Below are 20,501 nucleotides of genomic sequence, written 5' to 3'. Positions count from 1 at the left end.
CAGGTAATCGCATTGTAACAACATGTGTTCTCAGAAATGATAAGTTCACAAACGTACATGTATCACATTGGAACAACCAAAATAAATAAAGTGTTCAAACATACCTACGTTCTGTATTTTAATTTAAAAAACCTACCTGTTGCCAACTGTTTGTCTAAAATTGTGAGCCTTATGTTTGTAACTATTGCAGCACCATCTATCACAAAGCGAAAAAAGTGGTCCAACTAAAACATTCATATTTCTTTACGTAGTACACGAATATGTAATAAAAAATGGGGGTTCCTATTTAAAAAATGCAGTTGATATTCATTTGACCTATGGCAGCGCCATCTAGTGGGCCAACCTAGTGCCATCTGGTTTCCCCCTTCAAGCTAGACAAGTTTCGTTCTTTGTAGTTTTTTCGTTTGACACTTATTTTGTGAGATATTTGGCCTGGTCACGATCAATGGACCATCCTGTACAAACATATTTATTCACAGTACGAAAGGATTTCTTCAGAAAAAATGATTTTAGGGTAGATTTAAAATTTGCTTTGCTACTCATCAGACATTTTTCTGTTACTAAGAAATTGATCATGGATTTTTGTGATTGCAAATTACCTGTCAGCATTACTAGTGAAAAATAAAGATAATATTATTTTCTTTTGTCATAGCCATGGACATTACTATATGTAGTAGCCACCAGAAAGATCGCAGGAGGCTCACATTGGCACGGCGCATCACAGGTGGTAGTTGCCGCAAGTAGAGTCCCGTCCACCAGAGGGCACGGACGCGTAACAACAAAAACAACAACAACAACTCCGGCAGCACGGGCCGGGCCCAGTCAGTTAACATCGGGCATGCCTAGGACACAGTCCCGGTCTACGCTAAGTGAAGTGCGACATAACGTGAACAGTGTTACTACACAATTGGCGACGAGTAGGGTCGTTCTTTCGCGTGTTGCGTCGTTGTTCCGGTTTCGCAGCTTCCCCACGGCATGGAGGATTTGGTACGGGTTTTGGTGGCGCAGCAGACGGAGCTCATGGCCACCATGAAACAAGTGCTTCCGATGTTGCTCTCCACGCCGTCTGCTCCGGCGCAGTTCCCTCCTCCCTTTCCCCCGTATGACGAGACGGCGGAGGATTGGGACGCATATGAACATCGTCTTCGGCAGCATTTCCAGGCGTTTCATGTTGCCGATGCGGAGGTATGTCGTGCTCTCTTCTTGTCTTGGATATCTCCCTCGCTGTATCAAGTTTTGCGGCAGCTAGCGCCGTTGCAGGAACCCTCGTCCTTGTCTTCTGACGCATTGTGTTCATTGCTGTCTTCATATTATCGCCGCCGCACGCATGTTGTGGCGGCTAGGGTCGAGTTCTATCAATTCAAGAAACAGCCCCATCAGTCTTACCGGGCGTTGGCCGCTACCCTGCACGGTCTTAGTCGCAAGTGTCATTTTGTCACGGAGCAGTCGCGAGAGTCGTATGCCCACGTTATGGTACGTGACATCATTGTTCGTTCGGCCCCTGATAGGGAGGTCCGGCAACGGGCCCTGCAGTTAGAAGACCCTTCCCTCGAGGAAGTCCTGTCCGTTGCTCAATCGTATGAAGTCTCTCACGCAGCAGGTTAGCAGCTGGAAGCGTGGTGCGACGTCGCGGAGGTTCAGGGCGGCGCGGCCGCGTCCACTGTGTCTGGGGTGGACGACATGCGAGCGGTACAATCCGGCCGTTACGGCCGCTCCCGCACGGCACGTAAACAGAATTCCGGCCGCCGGCCCCTGTTGCCGTCCTGTGCGTCATGCTATATACATCATGATCGGTCATAGTGCCCCCGGCGTTGGGCCGTTTGTCGCAAATGTCATAAAAAAGGTCACATTGCTAAAGTTTGCCGCTCAGCCTCGAAAGAATCGAAGGAAGCCAGTACAGAGGACATGGACGTTGACATTCAGGAAGTTTCATCGGGCCAGGCTCCCGACGCATCGGCACGCAAACTCTTTATCGAGGTGTTGGTTCGGTCGCGCCGGCTACAGCTGCAAGTAGATACGGGCGCAGCAGTTTCGTTGTTGAATGCACAAACTTATTCAGACCTTGGATCGCCCCCGTTGGCGCCAGTTTACCAGCGTCTACGCGGTTATGGTAAACAGTTAATTCCCCTACTGGGTCAATTCACTACCGACGTGACTTACAAATCAGTCACTCGGCCTATTACTTTTATTGTTGTCAGTGATGCGAGCTCCGCTAACCTTTTTGGCCTGGATGCCTTTCAAGCTTTCAGTTTTTCAATTGCTGACACCATACAGTTGGTCTCCGAAGATGTTCCCTATCACTCATTGGAATCTTTGATCTCAGACTTTCCAGATATTTTTGAGGAGGGCCTGGGGCGTGTTTCCGATTTTGCAGCTCACTTAACGTTGAAGGCGTCGGCTCGCCCGCGTTTTCTACGCGCGAGACAGATCCCCTTGGCTTCCCGCCCTCAGGTAAAGGAAGAGCTAGACCGGCTGACTGCCCTAGGGGTTGTTCTTCCCGTTTCTTCCAGTGAGTGGGCTTCGCCCCTCGTTATTGTCAAGAAGCCCTCGTGAAACTTACGTCTTTGTGGCGATTTCAAGGCCACCATTAATTCCCAATTGGTGGTGGACACCTCTCCTTTGCCTCGTGCTGATGAATTGTTCTCCGCCGTGGCGGGAGGCCGATATTTTTCGAAAATCGATCTGTCGGAGGCTTATTATCAGATACCACTTGATGAGGACTCCAAACGGCTGGCGGTCGTCAACACCCCGTTTGGCCTTTACCAATACCAGCGGTTGGCTTTTGGAATATCCAGTGCCCCGGCGATATTCCAGCGTTATCTTGAGCATGTCACGTCGACAATCCCTCATTGTATTAATTACCTGGATGACATAATTGTCACAGGCCGCAGCACGAAGGAACACTTGCACAACCTTCGCACCCTCTTTCTCAAATTCAGGTCTGTGGGCTTGCGTTGCAACCTGCATAAGTCAGCCTTCTTCCAACCGTCCATTGAGTATGTGGGCTACACCATATCTCGGCATGGTATCCAGCCACTAGGAATTTTGGTCCAAGGTATCGTCAACCTTCCTCGGCCCACTTTGCTGAAAGAGTTACAAGCTTTTTTAGGCAAGATAGCCTATTACCACCGGTTCATTCCCAGGGCTTCCACTATAGCCCACCCCCTGTACTGCCTTCTGCACAAGGGTGTTCCTTTTGATTGGTCGCCTGCATGCGAGCGAGCGTTCACCTCATTGAAGGGCCTCCTCACTTCAGCCCCTTGTTTCGCTACTTTTGATCCCCATAAGCCATTGGTCCTGGCTACAGATGCTTCACAGTATGGGGTGGGGGCAGTCCTGGCCCATCGCAACGCAGATGGTTCCGAGCAACCACTGGCGTTTGCGTCTAAAACGCTTAACCCATGCAGGCCCATTACTCTCAGGTGGAAAAAGAGGCTTTGGCCATTGTCTACGCTGTTACCAAGTTTCACCCTTTCTTGTATGGCACGAAGTTTCAGTTAATCACTGACCATAAGCCGTTAATATCGTTATTTGGCCCCGCCTCTCAGATTCCGGATAGGGCGGCCCACAGACTACAGCGCTGGGCCTTGTTCCTCTCTAAGTACCATTATGACATTCATTTTCGCCCTACAGGACAGCATGCCAACGCCGACGCTATTTCCCATCTTCCGGTGGGCCCGGATCCTACATTTGATCGAGAGGAGATTATGTGTTTTCATTTGGATGTGGCGTCCCGCCAAGCAGTTGCTTCCCGATCACTAGTTCTCGAGTCGCCAGGGAAACGGTGGCTGACCCGGTTCTCCGGCAAGTAGTTCGCCTCATTCAGCAGGGGTGGTCCTCCCGCCCTCCGGGCCGGGCCTCGGACCCTCTTCGTAATTATTTTCTTCTACGAGACCGCCTCTCGGTCTTGGACGGATTTCTCCTTCTGGCTACCAATTATACAGCTCCTCACGTGGTTGTTCCTGCAGGTTTACGAAGGGAGGTCCTCACGTTATTACATGCGGGGCACTGGGGTGTTTCCCGTACTAAAACCTTGGCTCGCAGACATGTGTACTGGCCCGGTATTGACAGAGAAATTGAGCACTTAGTGTCCGCCTGTTCCCAGTGTGCGAGCCAACAAGCATCTCCCAGGGCAGCGTTCTCTTCCTGGCCGCCGGCAACCCAAGCATGGGAACGTGTTCACATCGGTTTTGCGGGTCCGTTTCTCAATGGCTTTTGGCTCATTGTCATTGATTCTTATTCCCGATTCCCATATGTGGTTCGCTGCTCCTCAACCACTTCAGAAGTTGCAATCCAGGCACTAGCAAAAATCTTTTCTGTGGAAGGTCTGCCAATCGCCCTGGTCTCAGACAATGGACCGCAGTTTATTTCGCAGACCTTCCAGGATTTTTGTAGGCGCTTCGGTATTCGGCACGTTTGCTCTCCACCCTTCCATCCACAATCGAATGGGGAAGCCGAGCGCATGGTGCGCACATTTAAGACGCAGATGAAAAAGTATGTGCACGAATTTCCTGCAGAGGAAGCCTTGACGTTTTTCTTGACGGCATACCGGACCACACCAATGGGCGAACGCAGCCCCGCAGAGCTCCTCCATGGGCGTCAACCTAGGACTCTGCTGCACCTCCTCCGGCCTGGTCCTCGCCAGTCTTCACAAAACGGAGTACCTGGCTTTCCACTGGGTATGTCGGTCTGGGCCAGTGGGTTTGGTCGCAATCCTCGTTGGATACCGGCGGTGGTCCTGCGCCGAAATGGCCACCGGCTCTATACCTTGCAGGCGGGGGATCGGGTGATACGTCGTCACCAAAATCAGCTACGTCCACGTTCGGGCACCCACCCTCCGACCTCTCGGACACCGGCTTCCCCATTGCCGGCACCTGTTTTGGTTTCACAGGGGACGTTACCTCCGCTCCCTGCTGTGACTCTGCCGCACTGCGATGGTTCTCAGCCTTGGCAGCCTCCAGTAGCTCCAGCATCGGCATCACCATCATTCGAGATGCCCCAGCGAGAGCCGGCCCCCCTAGCAGGCCCGGTTTCTCAGGGGGCTAGTTCACCTGTGGTCGTCCCTTCCCCTTCGTCCCCGCCGCTGGGTCTTGCCCCTCCTGAGGTGGAACGGGATCCGGATTTCGACAGCTTGTCACCCATTCTGTCCCGAGCTCCGGTTGTGGGACGACGGGGGCCTCTTCGTGTGGGTCACTTCCAGCCGTATTCGAAGGTTCCGGCTCGAGGGTTGGCAGATCCCCTCAACTCCGGCCATCCAATGGATGTGGAGGTCATCGCTCCTGCCCGACGCTCCACCTTCCGACGCAGTGGATCACAGTGGCTTTACCCCCCGAAGGAGGAGGAGTGTAGTAGCCACCAGAAAGATCGCAGGAGGCGCACATTGGCACGGCGCGTCACGGGCGGTAGTTGCCGCAAGTAGAATCCCGTCCACCAGAGGGCACGCGAGAATTCGGACGCGACCTCTGCCGGCGTAACAACAAAAACAACAACAACAACTCCGGCAGCACGGGCCGGGCCCAGTCAGTTAACATCGGGCATGCCTAGGACACAGTCCCGGTCTACGCTAAGTGAAGTGCGACGTAACGTGAACAGTGTTACTACACTATTCTTCTAAAATTGTAGTGGATTATTTATGAGCAATATCATTAGAGAATGTATGCACTTAAAAGAAATATTAAAAATAATTACTTTTTTGAAAAAGCATCTACAAGGGCATTGTCGGTCAACACCACAAATCATATACTGACTGCTTGCTCTTGTGCATTTAATACTTTCTTGCAACAAGCTGAATACTCCAGGAAATTTTGCCATAGGACATCAATGACTGGAAATATGTCAAATATTCTATGATGCTGATTTGTTTCTTTTCAAATCCAGCAATTACATGATGAGCAAAAGTTCTTGAACTTACTTGTTTGAGCAGCTCAGTAATATGCTTCTTCCAGGTCAAGTTCTCATCAATATGTGCAACTGAGAACTTATAATATGATGCCCTATTTATTGACTGCTATTCATGTACAATACATTTCTTGTTGTTATTTTATTTATCATATAGAACTCAATATACTGTGCTTCTTTTCCAAAAATTGAGGGACACTACATTTTGAGAGGATTGCTTAATCATTCTCTGAAAAAATATTCTTATCAAATTCTTCTGTTGATGTCTGTCTAACAGGATTAATCATAGTTCTTGTGTCACCTTCAAAAGAACGAACCTTGCTTGATGTATGTTGTTTTGAAGGTAATAGAAAACAGACACACACACACAGAGGGGTTTTAACTTGAGACAGCTAAATACATCAAAAATGATGCATGTTACAAAAAAAAAAAGTCTCAGCTGAAAAATTGACATTAGTCAAGAGGACATCTGTCTGAGCTAGAAATGGTCATCTCCTATGCACCTCTCCTCTGCTCTGTGTGCAGGGACACCTTTGTATTTTCTAATGGGGAAACCCTCTGCCCCCCCCCCCCATTTTTACTGCATATTCGGATTCTATGTCAAAAAATACTTATAATTTACTGAAACTATTGTTTTCCATTCTTTTTAGATGGCACTGTAATTGACAAATATCAAGTGTACCTGTGTTTGTAATTAAGAACCAACACATTTCATTCTACTTTTCAATTATGATGTAAATGTAAACCTTTATATTGTAACAGTAGATATTCTTGTTCAAAATTTACTTTAGAGTTGCAAATTTGATTTTACAGTGCAATATGGTTAGCCATTTCAATGTCTGGTTAGAAACTATGTTTAACACGATCCAGGAGTGATGACGCAGATGCATTGAGATACTTGATATCAGTGTCCCCCCTTGCCTCTCGCCACTGGGGTGCTTCATTTTGGTGAGTCCCCTAGAATCTCTATCATCAGGATGCTCGATTTCAGTGAGTGCTCTTGACTCTCGCCATTGGGGTGCTTGTGCTTGATTCCAGTGAATCCCCTTGCCTTTCACTATTGGGGTGTATGATTTTCTTTTTAAACCCTTTAGCCATCATTTCACCTCCACCAGTTAGAGTAGATGTAGGTAATCACACTGCCATAGTGGGCCTGTTTCATCAGCATTATAAAGCTGATCACTTGTTAGATTATTATCTGTGATTATTTCTTCAAATTTGTATTTGTATTTTTCTGCGGAGTCTTGGTTTGCTGAAAGTGTTTCTCCAGTTACATCAGGTATTTGAATTCTATGCCAAAACTTAAAAGTTTCTGAACAGACCATCACAAAAATTGCATCACTTTCTGCAACACATGAATCTTGTCCAAATTTCTTTCCCTTTTCATTAATCACTGGCCATATTAGGAGCTTTCCTTTGGAGCATACTGCACTAAACCATTTGTACAATACGCTATCTAATTGTTGCAATATTGGTTTTTTAATGTTTGTCTGGAAGCCGATTTCTCAGTTGTTACCAATTGAGAAGCAAATTTCATTAGTTCATCTTTTTCTGTGTTGAAAATGGTTGATGAGTCAATATTAAAGTCACTCATCAAAATTTCTGTTCTCAAATTGCTTATGAATTTGAAAATTTCCAGTTTCTGGTTGATGGTGAGAGTTGTGTGCTTACATTTCTCTCCTAATTTACAACATGAAGAAGATTTCAGTTTCGAGAACATTGTCATTGCTTAAATGTCAACAAAACTTCCACAGGTCATTATTATATTTATGATCACTGCTTTAATATGGATCCTAGTTCGCTAGAAAACACCAGCAAAAACCTCTCGCAGTCAAAACAATGAACTGAACCTGTGTGTGGTGACATCCACGATCAGGTGAGTAAAGTCTGAATGCTTCCAATTGATTCTGAATAACGTCAATTGTGTGTGCTGTTCACGGCATACAGGAAGGCAGCCCAAGTTTTTGCAATTCTGTGTATCCTCCTTCACTAAGTGCTAGCAGGCAATAAGATTCGTTCTTTCTCTGACCAGTTAGCTGTCTTTTACAACTAGACTGCAAGAATCTCTCTCCCGCATGCTGAGCTGTTGCCATACTTTTGCAACAATGTAGTTTCATTCACAGGGTGACCGAATTATTCACTCAGATGTTGAGGTTACTTACTTGTAGCAGTGTAGCTGTGAATCTCTATCTGCAACTCTTTCAGTGCAATTGCCAAACAAATATGTCAGGTGATGACAATCAATGTGAAGAGCTTCACAAGTAGGCAAGGAGGTTTATTTATGGTGTTTGTAATTTTTTAGAAATGTGAACCTGAAAACAGGACCCCTATTTTTGACATTTTAAAGACACATGAATGAACTGTGGTAGCGAGTGTTGGCAAGTGAACTGTACAGAGAACAATAAACAAAAGTGCACAGCTGTAGGAAAATTTGGTTTCATACTGCCAGGACAGCATCAAAATGACAATAAATTCCTGGTACTGACAATGATATTTTAAGGCACATTGTTTTAAAATGTATATAAGTAGTGAATACCCAACATCACAAAAACTTGTTACAACTATGCATGAAAAATTGGCTTCAGAGGTAGCACCTCATCAATGCAAAGAATTTTAAAAGAGATTGGTTAAGAAATTAAGAAGAGAGCTTTTAATTGAAATAAATGACAAAGGCACAGCACGAACCACATGCATGATACAAGAGAAGGAGGTAGTTCAAAAGTGTATTACCTTGATGAAACATGGGTGAATCAAAATTATTCTGCATGCTGGCTCTTATTCTGGTTTTGTTCCTGAAAGTAAACTTGTATTTAAGTGTGAGAAAAACAGCAGTGACTACCATTCAGAATGTCAGTTTCAAGAAGTGGTTCACTGAACGATTCTTGCCATATCTTGCTTTGAAGTCGGTCATTGTATATACCACACCAGTTATCATTCAGCTGTTACGGAGAAAACATAACACCAGGAACACAGATATTGTGCTCTGGTGCAAAAATAAAAACAGTCAGAAATTTACAAGCCAGCCTCATATTAAATTCCTGCAGTTCATTAATTTACACAAGTCACACAAAAGAACATACAAACCTGACTTTCTTGCACGTGAATGTGGTTACACAGTTTTGTGTTTACCCATGTATGACTGTCAGTATACTCTGACAGAATTAAATTGGGCACAGGTTAAAGGCTATGTGAGTGAAAAACAAAATCACTCCTGATAACAGACACTGAAAGGCTTGTTCATGAAGCAACAGATAACATCTTCTTTCAGCATGGGCGCACACTGTGCAGCACACTGAAAATCTTCAGAAACAAGACTTTGATAGCGAGATGAAGATGAATATAAGCTTGAACCTCTCATCCTAAATTTACAAGCAGATGGTTTGGACATCGACTCAGATAGCAGTGATGTAGACTTTGGAAAAAAGTATAGTAATAATACTTCTTGGTTTTAAAGACTCATGATTTAAGAAATGTGTTTGTCAACACATAAATTGCCTTCATTGATTGCAAATCTGTATCCTATGAAGTACGCAGACTTAGGGTTCTACAAATTGCCCAAGAAGAAATTAAGCTTTTCCCTGCATGTTTTATGCTCTAATTACTTACGAGAATGCAGCTGAATAAAATTTTCAAAAACTCCAATATTTTTACAAGTTTATCCCTGTCATTTTCAAGGCACAAATTGGAAAATGCCTTAAAATGACAGAGAGGGTTACCTGTCAAGATATCACAGATTTTTGACTTTATAGGTCAGCGTTACCTCTAGTTATTCACAGAAAACAGTTAATTGTTTGCTTGTGCAATGCATCACAAATGCTGTCCCTCATTGTAATGTTGACCAATTTAGTTTGCACTCATAATGCTCATTGACAGTAAAAAATATGATACATACTAATAATTTTTACAACAGTCTTTTGCACTAGTCTTTGCTACCAGTAATTCATTTTTACACACAGTGATTTACATTTAACTATAGTCAAACACAACTACATACATGCATTATACACATTTTTTACAAATTATATGGAGCAGAAGCAGTTGTCAGTTTGAAGTTAATGTTGGTGTGCATTAGTTATTTACTTATAATACAGTCCAAATCACAGTAAATGACAATTATTCCAACCACTTTTGATGGTTTTGTCACTAGACAATAGCTATTTTGTGGAAAAATGTGTCTAATATCTTCACAAAGCTGTGTCAGCTGTTCAAGCCTCTTGACGTCATGTGGACTATTGCTGTGGAGCACTGGATGCAATGACAAGATATGAAGTAAAATTTCTCTCGTGTAGACAGTTGCTCAAAATCAGTTTTAAAATTTATTTTTCCCCTCATAGATTTGAAAGTATAATATGTTGCACCATAGGCAAATGAACTTGATTGTTGTCTGCAGGAACACAATTTGGCAATGGAAACTTTGTTTGCCCTTTCTCTGCCACCATATGTGCGTAAAACTCATACAATCTACGCTATGTTATGTCTATTACACTCCATTTCTATGTGTGGAAGCACCTTCCTATGTGATTCAGGCTATAACAGTAGCAGAGGCATAGTGTACACTTCTAAGTGGTTCCAAACCTAGGATGGTGACAGACCATCAGGCATTCCAGACTGTTGGATGCCAAACTAATGGAAGTCTACAATGATTAAACTAATGAATTTCAGTAGTGTTTCTTTTGTTAAGCCAATCACAGATGACAAAACTATACATTACAGACTTACCTCAGATTCAGAATAAATCACTTCTTTTCCATTGTGATACCAATGTACTGTTGGAGTAGGTATTCCTGTAATTAAGCACTTCAGTGTGACTGCATTACCTTTTTCTATGAACAGCTCTCTTTCAAGTGGTGTTACAGTAGGAGCTTCAACATATTTTACAACAGATTCAGCTACATCTGTAAAAATAATGGCAATTTATGAACTGGAAGTGGATGGTTTGGTAAGATACATCCCTTAGATGAAATAGTATTCTCTTTTAATTGCCATGAAACAAGTGTCATGTTGAAAATACTACCTTTCTGTTCTCCTCTTGTGCCTTCACACTTGTAGATGCCTTCATCAGAATGTGTTGCATTGTCAATATGCAAGACTGAGTGACTGTAATGATTTATCATATTTGTTTTTGTGTTGTGGCCCTAAAATATAAATCCAATATCAGTTATTTATCAATGTCCATTGTCATAAGGTTCAAGTTACACTGTTTTGAGCTCTAATACAGTTTAACTCACCTCCCTAGAATATTACAGTACACATTCTTTATATAATGCCTACATGCATGAAATACTCCCAGAAAAAAATTACTGGGACAACATTCACACCGCTACAACTTGTATCTTATACCATATGATCTATTACTGTGGTCCTAAATGTAATAATGAAAAGAAATACATTTATTTATACGTCCATGTCCTCATGAATAGTTACTGGTTTTCTGCTTATTGCAGTGAAATTATGGAAATCTAGCTACTTATTAGATTCCTGCTATCAAAATTTTTTATTGATCATACTTCTTTAAGCACCATGTTATTCTAATAATGGAGTAGGATCAAAAAGGCTGTGGATGGAATAAATATAATCACAGTTTTGTTCAAACATGGTTACAGAAATGTTCAACTCAAGTTCAGCACTGACTGTAGGAGCTGAGATTTAATGCCTCTAAATTGTCCAGTTTTACTCTTCCATCTCTCTATAAACATTTCTAATGATATAACACTCTTACATATTCTCAGGACTATCAGTAGTTCCTAAGGATTATCTTAGAATGGCAAGTTCCACTGTCAAAATTTTTTGAAAGTTATGTCTATTACATGGCTCATATGGTGTGTGAAATTTACAAAGTTAAGGCACCCAAGAAGGCATACTTTAAGACAATTGTTCAGAGGGTAGTCATCACTGTGATTCCAAATATTCTTAGGATAATTTCATAGAAAGTGATATTTAAAAATTTTGTTGGCAGATAGCACCACCAGTAGAGAACATAATGACAACAGCACAACTACAAACAAAATTGAGGTGGTATAGCTAATAACAGGTCATTCACTGAAAGTAAAAAAAGAATGAAAAGAAAAACACAACACCATCTTTAAAAATGTAGAACAGTTATTGAAAAGAGATAAAGAGAATATGGTTTGTTTTTGTTTTGCTTTTCAGTTATTAAATGAAACAACAAGTTTACTGTTACCAGTCACTGTTTATATATCTCCATGATGCGTTTCAAAGGTTTTAAACCTTCATCATCAGGTGGATTTACATTTGTTAATATGGCATTTGTGTGTGTGTTGTTTTATGATTTTTTAGAGGAACATTTAAAGTTTTCAGTTATTGTTAGTTCTCACACAAACTCATGAATTTCTACTTAATATTTTTCCCATGCACTATATTTCTGAGATTAAAATGTCAATTGCCTTCTGTTATATTCCCCACATGGTTTGCACAATAGAATGACTGCACTGCTAAAGTAATCACTCTACAATGAAACATTTCAGAGAAAACTCATGAAATATTTAAATATAACTTTTGTGTATCATGACCCCAAAATTAAATCTAGAAGTCATACAGGGGCACATATTTATCTGGTTAACAAAAGAGCAATGTTGTGTACAAATAATATCTTAAGCTCTTACAATTAGCAAGGAAGAAACAACCTTCACTTTAAGAACACAGTCTGGAAAGATAAATGTATGTTGATAGTAAGTGGAAGCCAATAGCCAAATACGTTGAAATGTAGGTACTATTGTCAGCACCAAAATTTGGTACCACTCTCAGCACTAAAATTCCAGAAGTGTGTGAAGAAAATGCTCAGTTTTTTGTTATTATGTTACCATGCATAATGAGCATTATGATATTAGAACAGTCGCTTACTCTATTTTTGTCATGATATACAGGAATGCATCAGAAACATACTGGTGCAAACAAAGAAATCTTCCATCAGCAAAATGTATCTAGTATGTCAGACATCATAATAGGATTACAGAAGACTCTATGTGTATATTGGATACTTGTATGGATGTGAGATGTGAACTATGTAAAAAGAAAGAGGAAAAATTTGGAAGCATTTTGAACTACATTAAAATTTAAATGGAGGTGAGTAAAGAAATCATCATAAAACCCAAACAGAAGAGAGGACAAAGCATCCAGGACTTAGAGCAAAAAATTAAATAAGGAAGGTAAGATTTTAAGGTACTGATGACATTATAATCATTAGAGATACAACACTATTGGGTAACTCAGGTGGACAATGATAAGGCATGAAAAATTGGCCATGGTGTACCAGAAGAAACCATCCCCACATAAATCATAAGTGACTTAGGGAAACTACAGTAAAGCTAAATCAGAATGGCTAATGGAAGAGTACAACATTTTAAATTCTGTACGAACAAACTCTTCATTGATTAAAGCCATCCTGCTAGTTGAGTATGTCACATGTTAGAACGTTCAAGATTTCATCATATGTTACATGTTAATAGGCTGTCTTAATTTTGCTTCAAACAATATTTTTTCTGTACTTTGTGTGTGATACTTAGTTTTCACATTTAAAATGTTTATTCACACATAGGGGTGTCTTTATAAAAAGTGTCCCAGAACAAAACTAAAATCAAATATAAAGCTGATGTTGCCTATTCTTAGCATTTCACTGATGGCTTACTTTCCATCATGTCCTGTTGTGCCTCCCTTGAAATATGGTCCTGAATAATTTACCCACTTAATCCCTAAATACTCCTGCTTACACCATTTTCATATATGTCATATATATACTGGTATTTTTTAAAGATAACATCTGGTTTCTGTTTAAGCCTGCTGCGACTAATGTTTACTGTTTCTTGTGAACCCCTCTCTCCCAGCCTCCAACCTATACTCTTCCACCATAATTTATCTGCATCAGCTCTTAGTAATCTATCTATCTGTATGCCTTCATTTCTTTCAAAGATGTTAGATTTTATTTTTAATGGCCAGGAACACTGCCATTTACTTTTTGGCTGTAACTATTCTGGTCTTGGATCATATGTTTTTTACTATTTCTTTCTGTAGTGGTCTCTGTGTCATTGGGGCATCACTTCCTTCCTTTCATTTTTGCTCTTATCTAGTAATTAAATGTTTAATGCTGTAATACTTCCTGGGTTATTTTATTTATTCTGAGACATATAGCTTATGGTTCCTACAGTATCCTGGTGTTGTACCCCACCACAATTCAGCTCTACTGCATCACATTCAGCCTTCTGGTGGCTGCCTTGTCACAACTCAGCTGCTGGAAAATAAACACAGGATTTCACATCTGTAGCCAGTAAATATAAGGATATTTACCGGTAGACTTACAGAAAGTACTGCGCAACACCACAGTGTCAATATCACTCCAGGCAGAGTCACAATTACAAACTTATTTCCTACACTGGTCACATCACCCGGAGACAACTCAAGTATGCTTCTCCTAGGTCTGTACTTAAGCAGTCATGTGGGGGCCACAGCCAGCAGTTATGCGAGTTCCAACAAGAGTTTTTCTGCAAGCTCCAGCAGTGGCTGTCTCTGCAAGTAGCCAAACCAGCAGCACAGTCACTTGCAACCAGAAGGACATTGGCTGCAGCACACTCCCGAGTTATCTCACTCTCACCATGAGCTGTCATTGACCACTGCCTCGTGAGTCCAGTGCCTTATGCCTCATGAGCTGCTATGCCATCAAAGCGCAGCCAATGCTCACATGCTGCCCACAGCCTAGCTGGACACCACCTGCCTTGTGCCCTTGATCTGCTCAGCTGTAACCACATGCTGCCATTGCTCACTACAGAACCCTGCCTCATCAGATCAGCAGTTGTGAATGCTGTGTGACAATCCTACTTCAGTGATCAAACCTAGACTCTGACTGAACCTTATTACACAGGGTGATCTTATTTCTTGCTGTTTAGAAGTGACTCTTTATTACATTCTTGTCATCATGCAGCAAATCTTTTTTTCCTAAAACTCATGTTCTTTATTACTGTCTTAATAATTATTGGTGGCACATCAATTATGTGCTCTCCCCTTGTGGTCTCAGACATCAAATTGCTGATGAGGGTAAAAGTTTTGTGACACATGTGACACTGAGAGTTTGCGTGATTTCTCAGTGCAGCATTCTTCTCCATGAACACCATGGACCCTGTTTTACTCCAACACTGGTAACAACTATGGACCTCACAGCAGCTGCTGATACAGACACTGTGCAGGCAGACTGTGGACTTCCATGCTGCTCTGGCATCGTATCAGGCACCTGTGGAGATGTCTCTTCCTCTGGCTTCCCCTGTTGCTCACACTGCAAAGCCCTGGTTCCTCTCTGCATCCGACTGCAGCACCTCCTGTGTTGATGGTGCCCTCACTACCAGCCAGCTCTGCACCAACCCACACACCACCCGGCACATCTCAGCCCTTTCCAATGACAGCTGCCCGCACCTCCCAAGGCCACACACTGTCGGCCTGCCTATTTCCATCAAGTCCACTGCTGCCACACCCATCACCCGTCTGCACTGCACCAGCCTACCTGCTGCTGGCATGCACTTCACCAACCTGTGCACCACCAGTCTGTACATCGCCTGCCTGCCCATCCCTGGCCAGCCAGCCAACAGCCCGCCTGCTCACAGACCCTGTGCCACTGACCTGCATGTCACTGGCCCATAGACAACATCACCTACACACATATAAGCATACAAATGAACACTTTGACACGCTGTCACATCCCTATACAGCAAAATGTGGCTGCCTGCAATCTCCTCTGCTTTCTCCTCACCCCCTCTCTGTGATTCATATGGTTTGGATCCTGCTGGCTCTTGTGTTGCCGGTCCCACCAATTCCTGGAGCACAGACCCTGCAGGCTCATGTTTCAGCACCACCTGCTCATCCAATGCCACCTGTTTCAGTGCCACCAGTGCCTCCAGTGCCTCTCGCACTCCCTGCTGACCCTTCTCCCACTGGCTTTGTCATTCAACAGTCCTTTTCCCATTGACATCACCATCACCATCCTGTTGGGGTCTCCCGTGGGCTCAATCATTCTTTTGCTGTTTCCCATCTCTTGCAGCTCTCCTTCCTCTTTCTTCAAGCAGCACTGTGCCACTATTTTCCTTGTTTTCCTTCTGCATGCACCAATGCTCTTCTGCACACTGCAGTGTGCACCAACACTCTTCTGTGTGCTCCAACACATGCCAACTATCTTCTGTGTGCTCCTACGTGCACCACTGCACACCTCCACACACCAATGCACACAGCCATACACGCACCCCCTCATGTGCCCTCTCTTCTTCTATCAGTGCTCGCATCTGTTGTCACTGGTCTGGTTTTCCGTCCTTTGTGGTCCCTTCTGTTTTTTGGAATTTATCCAGTTTCTCCATGACCACTGGCATTTCTGAACTCCTTCCTAGCTTTTCAGCCTTTTTCACACACTTGCAGCACACTCATCCTTCCGTTCTATTCTACACACACACAGGCCACTCCCACGACCCCCGTTCTTGGAAGTTTCGCTGGCTTCTGGCTCCCTGGTGCCTGCCTCACTGGATTGTCGTGTGTTGCCACACTGGCATCTGCCGTCGATCAGGTCATGATCCCAACAGTGACCCATGACTGACGCTCAAGAGGTCCTGTTGTTTATGAGGTCACACTTGCAGCAGCTCCATGTTCTGTCCACCATCTGATGGCTGTCCTCCTGCTCATCTTATGTTGCCCCAATCCGTCACAGCCACGATTGTCCTCTTTCCAATGGTAGCACTGCTCCAGACCTTTTCCTGCTATGGGACATCCATTTGAATTCTTGCTACCCTGGTCCTCATTCGCCCCTGGTCATCCACCACCCTCCAGCCATGCCTGAGGCTGTGGCTCGCACTTGGCGGAGCAGCCATGGCTGGCTTCCTTTGCAAGGGCTTTGATCCTGCAGGGCCAGGCACGGGGCTCACCAATGCACAACATTGATCAAGCACTGTCACCCTCTTGGTCGAGCTGGCCCCTTCTAACATCCAGCCCAGGCCATTTCTCCTGGACCTTTCCCTCCTGCCTCACACTCTGGTTAGACCCCTGCCAGGAGTGCAGTATTGGTTACGATAGTACATCTCTCATTTATGCACCTGTAATGTTTTCAGGGAGAAGGCTCTGCATGATGCTGACTGCCATCTGCAGGTCTCCACTAGGTGGCGGTTCTCCTTTATCAGCCTCTCCACTCACCACCCGCCCGGCCTCCTCCTGTGGCTGACACAGCTCTTGGGACAGCCATGGCTGACATTCCTAATGGAGACACTGCACCGCAGCATCAGTTCAGGTGCTGCCAGATCCTTGCTACTGTCCCATACCTGATGCCTCTGTCACCATCACCTCTGAGCCTCACTTCCACATTTTTTCTTTAATTGGGGAGGGGTCCAGTATCCCATTGCAGTGCTCCTGCCCAATTTGAGTGTACCACAGCACATACAACATTCCAGCAGCTGCCTTGCTACAAATTGGCCACTGGAAAATAAACAGGGGACTTCACATCTGTGGCTGGTAAATGTAATCATATTTAATTGCTGACTTACAGAAAGCACTGCATGATGCTGTGGCATCAGTATCACTTCAGGCAGTGCCACAATCACTGACCTGTTTCCTATGCTGGTCACATGCCACCTGCAGACTGTTCATGTATGCTTATGCCAGGAGGGTACTTAACCAGCCACCCAGCCCACAGTCTGTGAGCTCTCACACCAACCATCTCTGCAAGTAGCCTAACCGGCAGCACCGCCATTTGCAACTAACAAGGACTTCACCAACAGCATGCTCTCGCATCAGCTCACTGCCACCCCAAGCACCTGCCACCAATACTGACCACTGCCTCACGAGTCTAGCATTTTATGCTGCGTGAGCCGCTATGTCATCACTGCGCAGGCATCACTCACAAACTTACCATGGCCTTGCTGGATGCCACCTGCCTTGCATCCTCGACCTGTTCAGCTGTCACCAGATGCTGTTATTGCTCATCATGGACTTTACCATGGCCTTGCTGGATGCCACCTGCCTTGCATCCTCGACCTGTTCAGCTGTCACCAGATGCTGTTATTGCTCATCATGGACTCTTGGCTCACGGGACTCAGCAGTTATGAACACTGTGAGACAATCTTACTTCAGTGATCAAACCTAGACTGACTGAACCTTCTTACAGGTGTAAACAGTGTAATCGTATTTTCCGTTGTCTAGAAGTGACTCTTTATTTTGTTTTTGTCATCAAGTTGTGACTCTTTATTTTCATATTACTCATGTTCCATATTTACTGACTTCGTAAACTGTTGTTCATCATTATTGATGGGACATCAGTGAGTGTTTGCCCCTTGTGGCCACAGAGATAAAAATTCCTACCACTTTTTCTGTTGGAGTTTTTGTATTTCCATCCTTCTGATTGGAGGTTTGAAGGACTTTGGCCATTCACTTACGTAATGAAATAGCACGTGTACAGTCGCCCTTATGATGTTATTTATTGTATGGGTACCAATTTTGGTGCTTCAGTGAACCATCTTCAGGCATTAACTGACGCTAAGGGGGTTAACTGCAATCATATAATGATTCATCAGTGGCCAACATCTATGAACTGGTTTTCGCAGACTGTCTGTAACAACGATGTTGTGTGGGTTGGTAGTTGATGGTTGGACAGACAACATTGTTGTTACAGGTAGTTTGTGAAAGCCAGTTCATAGTTGTTGTCCACTGATGAACCATATATTTGGTTGGAGTTGACCCCCTTAGCATCAGTTGAGGCCTGAAGATTGTGCACTGAAGCACCAAAACTGGTAGCCATATAATAAATAACATTTTAAGGATGGCTGTAGATGTTCCATTTTATTACATATTTTCTGTTAGAATCTTTGAGAAGAATCTGCCCTTGATCCATAGAATTTTCTCTCATAGTGTGTTAAATGTTATTCATTCCTAAATCACCAATACAACATCACTTTTACTCTCTTCTGTTCTCCTGTCAGTGCTGCATTTTGTAGGTTTCTACTCGCAAAGGTTTTCCTGTTACAGGTCATGACATTGTGTTTTAAATTATCTTAAAATCGGAATGCCATGCATGCAACAAATGTCAAATTGGAGTGGAGTTTACTACATGTTTGAACGTGCTCATGACTATCGTTTCACTGCAACTGGACAAAACAGGTAGAAATAATGCCATCTACAATTTTGTTAATAACATGTCAGAATATGAAAAAAGTAATATTATGGCCTAATGAGACTGGGGTTTATTGTACTGCAATATTGCTTCTTGAATTGGTTGGGATCCCATGATTGCCATGTGAATGTGATATTCATGAGTTGGGAAGGCCACACTGAACATTGTGGAGGATCTCAATGGGCCATGCAACTATGGTCCAAAAGGACAGACATTTAGATTATGAAGGAATGGACAGCCATGCCATGTATCTTGAGTCAGGAAGTGGGCTTATTGCTGCAAGATAAGTATCCACACTGACAATATGATAAAATTTGCACTGTCAGCATGGTTAACATTGCCACAGCTTCTCTTGATGCAACAGCAGAGAGATGTGCACTGACAGAGGGCCACTTAACAACACTGGCCACAGTAGTGGTAAAATATCATCTTTCATATGAGTCCCAGTTCTGGATACATCGTCACAATGGATATACAGAGTGCATTCCATAAGTAATGTGACCAATTTTTTTCTGACGCAGTGGTACACCACAGCATGTTGTAACTGGCTGGGCTAAGTGGAGGGGGGTGTTAGCTTCAAAATGCTCTTTGTCTAATTTGGCTGCAAGCTGCTGGAGAGTCAGGACATGCATTTCCGTCAACCCAATTTTGAGTTTATGTAACATGGCACAATGGATCATTCTGTAGAGCAATGGTACGCTATCAAATTTTGCGTTAAACTTGGGAAGTCCACCACCGAAACGTTTCCGTTACTTCAGCACGCACTTGGGACTGAGTGTTTGTCCAAATCGCAATTTTTCTGATGGCACAAGATGTTCATGGAGGGCCGAGAGGAGATCACCAACAAACCTTGCAGTGGACGGCGATCAATCGCATGAGTTGACGAAAATGTGATGAGTGTGCATGATTGTTTGAACTCTGACAGACAGTGGAGACTTCAATTAATAGCACAAACTCTAAACATGCCAAAAACAACCATTTTCTGCATTTTGACTGAAGATTTGAAGATAAGAAAGGTGTGTGCCAAACTCATCCCAAAAGTGTTGACCGACGAACACAAGCACATGCGAGTGCTTCAGTACCGAGAAATGTTGGAAATGTGTGGAAATGATCCTCATTTCTTAAACTCAGTTATCACTGGTGATGAGTCATGGATTTCTGAGTATGACCCTGAGACAAAAAGGCAGAGTTCAGAGCGGCACACCCCATCATCGCCTCTTCCCAAGAAGGCACGCATGAGCAACTCCAGGATCAAAACCATGCTCATTGCCTTCTTTGACATCAGAGGCACTGTCCACCATGAATTCATACCTACTGGGACTACAGTGAACTCAGCTTTCTACTTGCAAGTGCTCAAAAGACTGAAAAGAAGGGTCTCGCACTGCAAAAGATTGAAAAGGAGGGTCTCGCGCTGCAGAAGCAACATCAAGGACATGTGGAAAGTTAACCACGACAACGCACT

General features: G+C 43.6%; 1 protein-coding gene across 1 annotated transcript in view; it reads right to left on the bottom strand.

Annotated features, from left to right (window-relative positions):
- LOC126248535 (hemicentin-1-like) overlaps positions 1–20,501 on the bottom strand; it is an 838,517-nt gene that overhangs the window by 529,242 nt on the left and 288,774 nt on the right. The window contains exons 13-14 of the mRNA XM_049949594.1: positions 10,913–11,033; positions 10,618–10,793 (exon numbers count right to left, since the gene is read on the bottom strand). Coding sequence (XP_049805551.1) covers positions 10,618–10,793; positions 10,913–11,033 — 297 coding nt within the window. The remainder of the gene's footprint in view (positions 1–10,617; positions 10,794–10,912; positions 11,034–20,501) is intronic.

The sequence above is a fragment of the Schistocerca nitens genome, chromosome 3 (genome assembly GCF_023898315.1).
Source record: "Schistocerca nitens isolate TAMUIC-IGC-003100 chromosome 3, iqSchNite1.1, whole genome shotgun sequence".
NCBI lineage: Eukaryota > Metazoa > Arthropoda > Insecta > Orthoptera > Acrididae > Schistocerca > Schistocerca nitens.
This window is presented reverse-complemented; position numbering and strand designations above follow the sequence as displayed.